The 12,063-nt window shown below is 40.1% G+C and overlaps 1 protein-coding gene across 2 annotated transcripts in view; it reads left to right on the top strand.

Annotated features, from left to right (window-relative positions):
- The window catches only part of ROR1 (receptor tyrosine kinase like orphan receptor 1), a 416,227-nt gene that overhangs the window by 387,112 nt on the left and 17,052 nt on the right, over positions 1-12,063 (top strand). For both annotated transcript variants that reach the window (XM_046019333.1, XM_046020034.1), the window contains exon 8: positions 9,518-9,729. In XM_046019333.1, coding sequence (XP_045875289.1) covers positions 9,518-9,729 — 212 coding nt within the window. The remainder of the gene's footprint in view (positions 1-9,517; positions 9,730-12,063) is intronic.

Raw genomic sequence — 12,063 nt, 5'->3', positions numbered from 1 at the left:
CTCAACCAACTTCTCCGCCGAGCGCGCACCGATAAGAAAAGTAGGGGGTCATTTGGCTCCAAGGGCACTTTTCATACCTGGCCTATTACTTTCATATTTCCTTTTAAGTCGTCGGCTTGCAACAGTTTGCCAAAGGGCACAGCGCCCAGTTCTGTGCCTGAATAGCCCTGACTTGTCCCATAACCTTACAAACACCCGCCCTGAGTTCTGCTTTGTCACAAACCATTTTCTACAATGTGGTGGTTTACAGTTCGGGGCAAGGCAGATGTTTTCCAGATTGCGAACACTAGAGTTTTTAACTCACTCTGTCAGCAGCCTTCTCCCATATTTCATAGAAGACCTGTTGTAAGGCAATTTGTCTTTCAGCCATTTCTTCAAACCAAAATTGAACATTACAGTGAATTGGATGGTGGGGAGGGGGAACGGAGGGAGGAATAGAGCACGGCTTTGTACGGTTTGAAGTTTTCCGGAAGAGTTATTTTTATGCTACAGAGATTTTCAAGATGTACTTTATTCTCCAGTCTCTATATATTTTTGACAAAGTAAAGAACAATAGTTACCCAAAACTTATAACAAAGTCATGTTCCATAAACATTTTTAACCATAAAATAATTTTTTCTCAAAGATTTTTTTATCATTCTCAAAATATATTGAGTCACTTATCCAGGGTGTCAGCTGCTGTAGCAATAAGCTTTGGGAAGCTCTTAACTCTTTCCACGGACAGGGACACCACACTGGACAGGGACACCACACTGGACAGGGACTCCACACCGTGCCAATAGGAAGGGCTCCTTGTCACTTTAACCCTTTGGTGACAGAATTCTCATGTAACACCGCGATGATCTTTGCTATTGGCTTCCTAGCAGCCACGGTTCTGGCAGAAAACAAAAGGCACAAATAAACACACCATGGAGAATTTTGTAGAGAGACTGTTCATGAAGGTATTGGCAGAGTTAGGGGAAACCAACAAGGTGAAGAACCCAGGGCCAACAGAAGTAGGAGGCATTGCCATCCTAGGCTTGAAGGGTCAAAGGAATGATTAGTTACTTTAGCTTACAGAGCAGAGCTGAGAATGAAAAGAGGTCCATCCATAGGCTGTGGCCTTTGGTAGAGAGGGTTAGCCAGTCCTCTGCAACTCAGCAAGGGGGAAGCCTGGGAACTAACATGGCAACCATACTCTTCTTGCTTTGGGCAGTTCTTCTTGTCCTGCCAATGTCTCCCATTGGCTGAACCTAATTGGAAGCCAGAGATCAAGCATGCCCATTGATACTGTCCATACAAGTCAGCCTCAGCGTAGACCTGAGTAGAAAAGGGCTGATACTGGATCTTAAGACACATAGGGAAGATATTAATCTCTAGCTTTAAACCGCTTGCTTCACAAGAGAGTCAAAAGGAGCCTAAATAAGGTATGTCAACTCAGTTTATAAAATCAGAGAACTTTGAAGGGAACCATTGAAATCATCCAGCCTCTGTCTGAACATTGCCAGAGACCTTCAGAAACAGGGACATCTCACCACCCTGAAGAGGTTATAGGATGGATCCCTCTGCCCAACATTTGCATTTGTTAAGTCTGAAACCAAAATCAATATGGGAAATCTCCTGATTTTGAAAAAATGTTGACCATGCATCAGGGAAATAAAATTCGAAACCACAATGATATACCACCTCACACCAGTTAGAATGGCTAAAATTAACAAGTCAGAAAATGACAGATGTTGGCGAGGATATGGAGAAAGGAGAACCCTTCTACATTTTTGGTGGAAATTCAAGCTGGTGCAGCTCTGGAAATTAGTAGGGAGGTTCCTCAAAATAGAGCTACCCTACAACCCAGCAATCACACTACTGGGTATTTACCCTAAAGATATAAATGTAGTGTAGTGATCTGAAGGGGCACATGCACCCCAATGTTTATAGCAGCAATGTCCACAATAGCCAAACTATGGAAAGTACCTACATGTCCATCAACAGATGAAAGGATAAAGAAGATGTGGTATGTGTATGTATGTATGTATATATACATGCATGCAGTGGAATACTATGCAGCCATCAAAAGAAATGAAATCTTGCCATTTGCAATGACATGGATGGAACTACAGGGTATTATGCTGAGCAAAATAAGTCAGAGAAAGACAATTATCACATGATCTCTCTGATATGAGGAATTTGAGAGGGAGGGTGGAGATTGTGGAGGGTAGGGAAAGAAAAAATGAAACAAGATGAGATTGGGAGGGAGACAAACCACAAAAGACTCTTAATCTCACAAAACAAACTGAGGGTTGCTGGGGGTGGGGGGTAGGAACCGGGTGACTGGGTGATGGACATGGGGGAGGGTATGTGCTATGGTGAGTGCTGTGAAATATGTGAGCCTGAGGATTCAAACCTGTACCCCTGGGACAAATAATATGTCATATGTTAATAAATAAATATTAAATTAAATTAAGTTGTAAAGAAAAAAAATGTACGCCAGGACTTCGAATTTAAAAAAAACAACAACAAACCCTAATAAGGATAAGTCTAGAACAATGTACTAGATCCAGTCTGTAACCTCTGATAATCCTTTATTATCTACATTTAAAGGTACCTATCACATCCTTCATTCAATTTTTAATTTGGTCTAAAGAGCATGTAGCTCTTCCAACCTTTCTTTACCCATCTTCCTTTTCCTCTGAGTGTTTCCTGTTTTGTTTTTGTTTTTTTTTTACTGATTCTATTTCATTTTATTAATTTGCACTGCATTGTTATTATCCTGTTTTTTTGAAGCCTTCCTTAGAAATGTTGTTCTTAGAAGATACCTTTTTTGGTGTTTTTAAACCAGCAAAGGTAGAAGACCATGATGTTTTCAATCATCACTCAGTATTGCCCATGAAGGGTATTTTTTTGCTAAAAGTACCATATATAACAATTTTTGGAGCAATTTTCATGGTGGTGTTGCTGGGTCCAACTGAGCCTCAAGTCTTCATTAAAATTTACTAGCCTTTTTTCCTCTCTTTTTTTCCTTGGTTTTGTTACATCAAAAATTATCTAGTAGATTTGCTTAATCACAGGCTTCTTTAAACAAGAGCTTTCACCTAACTGTCAGCTATAATATTTATTTGTAAAGTGTCAACTGTTGGTTTTGGGTCATTGTTTTAGCCTGTTTGTATGAGCCTCTAAAACATTCTGGTATAGGGGCGCCTGGGTGACTCAGTCAGTTCGGCATCTGCCTTCAGCTCTGGTCATAATCTCAGGGTCCTGGGATCAAGCCCCTCATTTGGCTTCCTGCTTGGTGGGGAGTCTGCCTCTCCCTCTCCCTCTGTCTGCCTCTCCCTCTGTCTCTCTGTCTGTCAAAGAAATAAAATCTTAAATAAATGAAAATAAAATTTTATTTCTATAGTCAGATATCTTTCCTAGATTTGGGTCATTTTCAAGTTTGATAGATATGTCATTATTGAATAGTTGATGATAATGTCAAACAGGCAGGTTTGCTCAAGCTTAGTTTTCTACAATTTAAGGTTGATTTGCTGATTAACCCTATTAGGGTACCAGCACATTGGTAAATTATAAATCTATCTAATGATATTATTATCTAGCCCTCCATCTTTGGTACATAAGGATATCATGGGTCACCTGATGAAATGTCTTGCTAAAAGTCTAAATTTTTTTTTAAGATTTTATTTATTTATTTGACAGAGAGAGAGAGAGAGAGATCACAAGTAGGCAGAGAGGCAGGCAGAGGGGGAGGGGGAAGCAGGCTCCCTGCTGAGCAGGGAGCCTGATGTGGGGCTCAATCCCAGAACCCTGAGATCATGACCTGAGCTGAAGGCAGAGGCTTAACCCACTGAGCCACCCAGGCACCCCTTGCTAAAAGTTTAAATGTGCTTGGTCTACCACTCTAAAATAATCCTATCAAAATGAAAGAGATTTGATTTTATAAAGCCTATTGAATTTTAGCACTTAAAGATTAGCCCAATTAAAAAGTGGGCAGAAGACTTAAACAGACATTTCTCCAAAGAAGATACACAAATGGCCAACAGTATATGAAAAGATGCTCAATATCATCAGGCCTTAAAGAAATGCAAGTCAAACCCACAGTGAGACATACAACCCAGCAATCCTACTTCTGGATATATACCCATGTACATCTCACAATAGCTGAGAGGTAGAAGCAAGCCCATCGATGGAGGAATCCATAAAGAAAATGTAGTGTATATGTACAAAGGAATATTATTCAGCCTTAAAAAGGAAGGAAGTGTGACACATACAACAATATAGATAAAACTTGAGGACATTTTACTGAGTGAAATAAGCCAATCATTTAAAGACAAATACTGTATGAGGTATCTAAAGTAATCAAAGTCATACAAACAAAAAGTAGACCAGTTGTTTTCAGGGGCTAGAGGGAGGGGGAAATGGAGAGTTTTTTTCAATGAGTATAGAGTTTAAGTTTTGCAAGATGGAAAAGTTTTGGAGATCTGTTGTACGAAAATGTGCATATGCTTAGCGCTACTAAACTCTTAAAAATGGTTAAGATGGTAAATTTTGTTAATTTTTTTACTGTAATTTAACTTTTTTTTTTCAATAAAAGAGGAAAGATTAGCTCAACTCTTTCCTTTTATAGAGAAAACTGAAGTCATAAGAATTTATAGAAACTTTTAGTGAACTCATGTGGATTCTGGTTACTAAGATTTTTCTCAAGTGCTCACAAATGAGCACTTACTATGGTTAAAACATTGTGGTTATTGTGGTTAAAACGTTTGCTGAAGAGGGACACCTGCGTGGCTTAGTCGGTTAAGTGTCTGCTTTCGGCTTAGGACATGATCCCTGGGTCCTGGGATGGAGCCCCACATCGGGCTCCCTGCTCAGCAGAGAGCCTGCTTCTCCCTCTGCCTCTGCTGCTCTGTTTGCTGCTTGTTCTGTCTGTCAAATAAATAAAAATCTTGAAAACAAATTTGCTGAGGAAAAAAATTTTAATCCCCATATATGGCCAATCAGAGTCTTCCTAAGAATTAATTTGAGAATGCATAATACAGATCATATTCTTGGTATTTCCTCTTTGAATTGAGATACCTAATGGCAGACCCAGCGTACCAACTGAAGACCTAGTTAACACGTTTTCTACTTTGTCTTCCAGGCATATGTTTAAATATCACTGGTGCAGGCTCCCGTCTGCTACAGACCCAGTTACTTTGTAGTTTTCAAATAATAGATGATAGCAGTTCCTATTTGTTTTCTATGGGTTTTATTTTTTTCATGTAAGACTATAATTTAATGTGTTTATTTGTTTATTTTTGGAATTCTAATGATCCATAAGGTTTCTCACCCACCTTTGCCATATTGAAGATCTAAGGATTTTTTTGTTTTGACTTAAAAGTAATAACCCAGATGATGTTTCACTTTATGAAAGTACCTCTTGAGTAAGAAATCATGTTTACCTTGTTTTAAGCCCCAGGATAAGAAAGAAGTATTTTCTCTATTATATTTAATTATCAATCAAAGTATTGAATATCTTTGTAAAAATAAAATAGGAATGTCAGATGCGAACTATGATACCAAACTGTTGGTTTTTAAAAGGAAATTAATCATGTGATCCAGACTAAATCATTGGTTTAAAAAAATCCCAAGTATTTAACTTGATGTAACTAATAGGTGCATTCAACTTTTAAACAACTATTTCAAAGTATTAAAAATCTTCACCAGGGGCGCCTGGGTGGCTCAGTGGGTTAAGCCGCTGCCTTCGGCTCAGGTCATGATCTCAGGGTCCTGGGATCGAGTCCCACATCGGGCTCTCTGCTCAGCAGGGAGCCTGCTTCCCTCTCTCTCTCTCTGCCTGCCTCTCTGTCTACTTGTGATCTCTCTCTGTCAAATAAATAAATAAAATCTAAAAAAAAAAAAAAAAAAAAAAATCTTCACCATTCTGATTTTCAGCCAGGTTTCATTGTAATACACTGAGGGTGTCCATTACCCTTTAAAGTGACTAGTAAGAATAGGGTCCATTGTTCTAATGTGATTCTGTTTAATAGGGTGATCCCCACCAGCTATGAGCCCTCACTAAAGGGAGCCTTGGGAAATTAAGGAGAATGATGAAGAACAATTCCATACAGTATTTTGAAAGCATAGAAACACGGAAGACAGACAGGCTTGCTTTCCAACCCAGACTCCACCACTTCCTGGCTTTGTCAAATTCTTTGTTCTTTCTTAGTCTTCATTCATCTCCATGTGAAACCGAGATGACACCAAGTCCTGGTTGAAGTGATGAATAAAAACGCGAGGGTGTTAAAAAGAGGTTGAGCAAATGTTAGTTTTCTAATTTTCCGTGAGTAACTTTAGTTGTTCTGTGGAATGTTTTATTTGAAGTTTCTTGAGCCAGACTGACTTCCTTCTGGCCTAATGTGGAGGGAGGCGTGTGGGGAAGTACATGTACTGTATCACAGGTTGACATTAGGCCGAAATTTGTTCCCAGTCACTTCCAACATGGCCGCGTATCATTCTGCTTGATTATTTCCATTGGCGAGAAGACACTGTGGGCTCGTTTGCATATGCTCCGTGTAATGAGAACGAGCCAAGTTTGCTTGTGTTTAAAGGATTCGGCTTCTTGAAGTTTGTTCTCGTGCAGACCCACAGGGGGATTTGTCCCAGACCTCCCGTTTACAATCGCAGGCGTTCTGCGAATAATCTGATACGGAATGAGTACAGAATAGACTCCTTTGTTTGCCAGACAGGTGAGAGCCCTACTTTCTCTTGTTGCTGAAAATCTGGGCCAGAAAAATGACTAGCGTTACATGAGTACTAAATTAACCTCATTCCTTTGTAATCGTTACCCTCATAATGATTTCACTGAAAATCCAAGAATAACAAGAGGGAATCTCCCCCACCCCCGGCCAGCGCACACTAAGGTACTGAGAAATTAGGAAGTGTTTTTATAATGTTAATAATCCAACAACTGTGTGGCAGTTTTCAATTTTCTGAAGTTTTGTCATGAACACTATCTCCCACACAAACCAAGTTAAGATTGGTAGAGCAATTATTCCCCGTAAGTAAATGAGGAGATGGGGTCAGAGAGGTTGTTTCCTGATTAAGGTTATTTAGAATTCCTAGCCCAAAGTTTTTATCTCTGAATCCTTTTCTACTCTAAGGGTAAGGGCTAAAACATCAAGTGGCTGAGTTGTAGTAGGTATAGAGGAGATAACTTCCTTTGTTCTTTCATTTACGGTTTGCAACAACCCTATGAAATAGGTATTACACTTCTCATTTTACAGATGGGTTTGCTCTGAGAGGCTGTCTTCAGAAGTTTCTGACTCTAAGATGCATAGTTCCTTTAACCTGTTCTGTCGTCTCTCAAGAGTCCACATAGACAGAGAGATAGATCTCTGATACACAGACGATCCATTCTGGATCAATTTTATTCCTCGTATAGAAGATCTGTCGATCTGTTAGGCGCTGCGGTAAGCACTTTTCCATGTGATCGCTTTCTCTCTGTCCATCCGCCCATAGACATGCAGACAGTCATTACAAAAGGACCCAAGAACAGTTCCTAGGATGAGAACGACCAGAATGGCCTCCAGAGATGCCTGGGTTATGTGTCATTTGCCACTGTATAAAGTAGGGAGTGCAAAAGCAACACGTCTGGCAAAGCTTCCTACCCTGCCACTCAGACCTCCCTCATCCTCCCTACCTTTGTGAAACCAGGGGAGGAGTCCCAGCTTTTGAATTACTAGCTGCATATCCTGGGGCAGGTTACATAACCACTCTGTCCCCTTGGCTTCCTCACCTGTAAAAATAGGTATAAGGATGGCGCCTACCTCATATGGAATTGGTTGTGAGGATAAAATTAATGAGTTAATGAAAAGTACTTCTAACAGTACCTGGCCCATATTAATAATAATAGCTAACAGCATTTTGTTCTAGAAAACACTTAATAAATATTAAACCTGTTATTTTTCTTATATTCAATAAGCAGATTTTACTCCTCTGAATATTAACCCTCTCTGAGGGTTAACCCAAAGCACAGCCCCAACACCCAGGTCTTAGTTCCCCCTCCTACTTTGTGTGTCGAGTCTGCTTGTAGGGAGAAGGTGGTGTGATTTAGTTACTACTATATTTCACTGAATGACAAGTTCCCAAAGCAGGTGTGTACAAGCAAAAACTCTGTATGATATATTCATTCTCATTTATATGAACTAAGGAAGCTCACTATTTAGAAGGACTTTCTGGGTCTCTTGTCTACTCTATTCCTACTTCCCTTGTTGCATTTTCAACAACATACTGTAATTGTCTTTTCTCTGTTCTCCTTCCCCAACCATGAGCTGCTGAAAGGCAAAAGACATACTGTATTTAATTTTACATTCCCGGTATCTAGAATAGTGCTTGGCAGCAGTAGCTTTTGTTTATTGACTTACTGAACATGTGAGAGGGTGAGTGAATGGGTGCATTGTTAATTCTAGGTTGAGTAAATAATCATCTCCAAATTTGGGGTCAATCTGAATTTTCACACTTTAGAGTTTCTTAAAGCAAGGTAGTTGATGAGGTTATTGGGGATCAGGGCATTTATTATGTAACCCCTCTTAATTATGGCCCATCATTCTTGTGTTTGTTTGGTAAGTCAAAGAGTGTATTATTGTATGCCCAAAGTATCTGAAGGTCAGACTCAAATCAATTTTTTAAATATGCCTCGTGTCCTATACATATTATATTCTCTCCCAAGCAATGGTAGAGTAGATATAAAAGATTTCAAAAATATACTTCAGAGTGTTAGCACTCATAATTACTGGGTTCATATGAAACCATTTAAGAAGGATTCTGGAGTTTCAAAAAGTGTCAAGTTCTTCAGTGATGCTGTGCTGGAGGAAACTGTAGACACCATCCAAAGTAGATACTTCGTTTGTGCAGATGAGAAGAAGTGAGGCCCCAAGAGGTGAAGGATTTGTTCAAGGTCACCTAGTTCATCAGGAAGTCAGTTCCCCCATATTCTAAGGTCAGTCCCCCCATATTCTAAGTCAGGTCCCCCATATTCTAAGGCCAATGGCTTTATGGACCCTGGGACTAGGATTCCTGGGTGACATTGATTCTGGAAGATGCAGGACTGGCCCTGTAAATCCAAACCTGCCAAGACAAGGGCATGATTTCTAGACGAGCTCGTTGTGGTGGTTGATCTGGGCTAGCAGCCAAAGGAAGAAGATCCCTGTGGTCCACATGCATGCTCTTGGGTGTATACAGTCCATTCACATGACGTTTAACTTTGAAGGTGTCAGAGAAATGCAGGTGTGCTGCTGAAGAGAGGCAACATCAGAGGGGGACCCACACACATGCAAAGGTTTCACAGTGTTCCTCTGCAATTTTTAAACACTTGAACTTTAAACTTCAAACTTCAATAAATTATGTTGAAGGTTTGATAGAAACAAATTGTAATAAGTAATGGTTCCTTTTTTCTCCAGTGAGTTTGTACGCACAGAAGAGGAGGTTATTTTCAACTATGCAATGTAATGTTACACATGTTATTCGAACTAGTGTGACTTCTGCTCTTTTTTATTTCTGTACCCAGATTCGAAGGATTCCAAGGAGAAGAATAAAATGGAAATCTTGTACATACTGGTGCCAAGTGTTGCCATTCCTCTGGCCATTGCTCTGCTCTTCTTCTTCATTTGTGTCTGCCGCAATAACCAGAAGACCTCATCCCCGCCTGTCCAGAGGCAACCAAAGCACGTCAGAGGTCAAAACGTGGAGATGTCAATGCTGAATGCGTATAAACCCAAGGTAAAATTAGCACAAAATGTGGAGATGTCAATGCTGAGTGCATGTAAACCCAAGGTAAAATTAGTAGAACGGAGTTGTCCAGATTCTGTAAGCTTCAGGTTAAAACAAAACTTAGTACCCTCTCCAGCTTAGAAATCAAATGATTTAGACTCAGAGTTTACATGCTCTAGAGTTCATTTTCAGCATAATTTTGTCTATCTCTAACTTTACCCAGGGCAGCTCGAACATTCTTTCATCAGTGTGTCCACGTCTGTGTTGGGCCAGCCCCATCGCTGCCTTAACCTGGAGTCTGGACTAGAAAGAATCCTTAAGACATCATCTCTCCTAAAGATTCCGAGTGTGAGCTATTTTCACAATTTCAAAGATGGAAAGACTGAACTCTTCCAGTCAAACTGAAAGAGATGAACAGAGAAAAAAAAAGAAAACAAACATAGTTGACTCAGTTCACTGTCCAAAAACTCCTTTTTATTGCCCAACAGCACGCATAGATGGTACACTGAAGAACGGTTTTATGTGATGTGCTTTTTCGCCACAACAATGAAACCTAAGTCCTAACCTGGGAGCTCAGTTAGGTTTAATGCCTAACCTAAATCCATTTCCCTTTGATTTAAACTATTTAAAGAGAAGTGTTGTCCTTCCTATACTCTTTGAATGCTGTTTTATGATCACCCACCTCAGCCTTCTCATCTCTGTGCTAAATTAGCCCACTTCCTTTTCGTTTTTCCTTCTCATCTTTCAACACGTGGGTTGCTCCAGGTCTTGGCAATGAACCCAGGGTCACCGGTCCTTACCTTAAATGGAGCACATACACCACATCTTGAAGCTGAAATACAACAGAGGCTTTCTCTCCAGAAAGCCAGAACCTCAATCCTTAGGCCTCTCGGCAAAGAGATTTCATTTAAATAATTTAGAAGACATCCCAAAAGCCTGTCTTTTCTTCTTATTCCAACTCCATAGGCCATTCATTCACTCATTCTACAAATATTTATCTTCTCTGTGGGTTAGTGACTGTATTATTCATTTGACCTTCATAAAGAAGCTGCATCTCTTTAATAAACTCTTAGAGAAAAATATCTTCACACTGAAATTAACTAATCCTTCGAACTAATTAGTAGAGTTGCCTGTTGGGACTGACTCATAGTCCTTATTTGATTTTAGTCTGCTTTGCAGTTAGATTTTTGTTTGTTTCATTTTAAAAGTCTCATTTTTTTTTTTTCTGTTGTAGTCACATTTGTTGGTAAGATTTTCGGATTTCTTAAATGTTAAAAATTCATTTTTTAATTATTCTGTCCCAAGAGAAACCACAGTTCTCTTCAGTGTGAATTTTTGCCATTTAAAAAAAACAAAACAAAACAAAACAAATCCAGAGACCCTGAAGACTACGAGGTTCACTAAGTAGCTGGAGGGACAGGTAGAGGTGGAGGTTCCTTTTTTGTGACAACCTAGCTGCCTGCTAGCCAGCGTACATCCATTACGGCATGTTAGAGAACATCACATTTAATCCTCACAAGGGACTTGAAGAAAAGAGAAGGGTTAATACTGCACATTCAGGAGCTCACACCCCGTTGACCTTTTACATTTCCCAGGCTTGAAAGTTCTGGTGTGATGGTGTTTTCCTATGAGAAACTGCCATTTCTGTTACGAAACATTGAGAAACTTTAGAAACGCCAGAACTGTGGACAGGAGAGAGACCCAGGTCAGCCGGCGTACAGCGGTCATCTTGCTGTGGCCACCGTCCCAGAGAGCGGACTCCTCTGGGCTGCGGCAGGAACCATGGGAAGAGTTCTTTCCATTTGGGAAAACTGTCAGTTGCATAGGTCAGCCTCCATGTGCAACTCAATTCCATTATTAGCAGAGGTTTGCTTTGCAAAGCATGGTGTCCAAGAGGCATGATATTTTGGACTTACGCAGTCTTTCAAAGATCTCATAGACCTTTGTGGCAAAAACGGAGAAAGCTAAACTGTGTTGAGGGAGATACAAATTGTCAAGAACTGTACTAGGAGCTTTAATATTCATTGTCTCATTTAATCCTTGCAGCTGTTCTAGAATACAGATGTGATTATGGCTACCATACAACCAGAGTAACTGAGACTCCTACAGATGAAGTAATCGTCCAAAATCAAAGAGCTAGAGAGTGGAAGAGATGTGAACATAGGATTTTTTTTTGTGACTAAAGAAAGTCTTTGCACTCGCCTGACCCCTTGAAAACTTTTTCACAGGACAAGTCATGCTGGGAAGGGAGAGTGGGAAGGGGGCAGGCAATACTGATTCCATTTGGTCAGTTTGGGCTGAACGCTGACCACAGGCATCCCCCTGCCTTGTGATAAATCCTTA

The sequence above is a fragment of the Meles meles genome, chromosome 1, assembly GCF_922984935.1.
Source record: "Meles meles chromosome 1, mMelMel3.1 paternal haplotype, whole genome shotgun sequence".
In the NCBI taxonomy this organism is placed as follows: domain Eukaryota; kingdom Metazoa; phylum Chordata; class Mammalia; order Carnivora; family Mustelidae; genus Meles; species Meles meles.
Note: the sequence above shows the minus strand (reverse complement) of the source record. Positions and strands in the feature narration are given on the sequence as shown.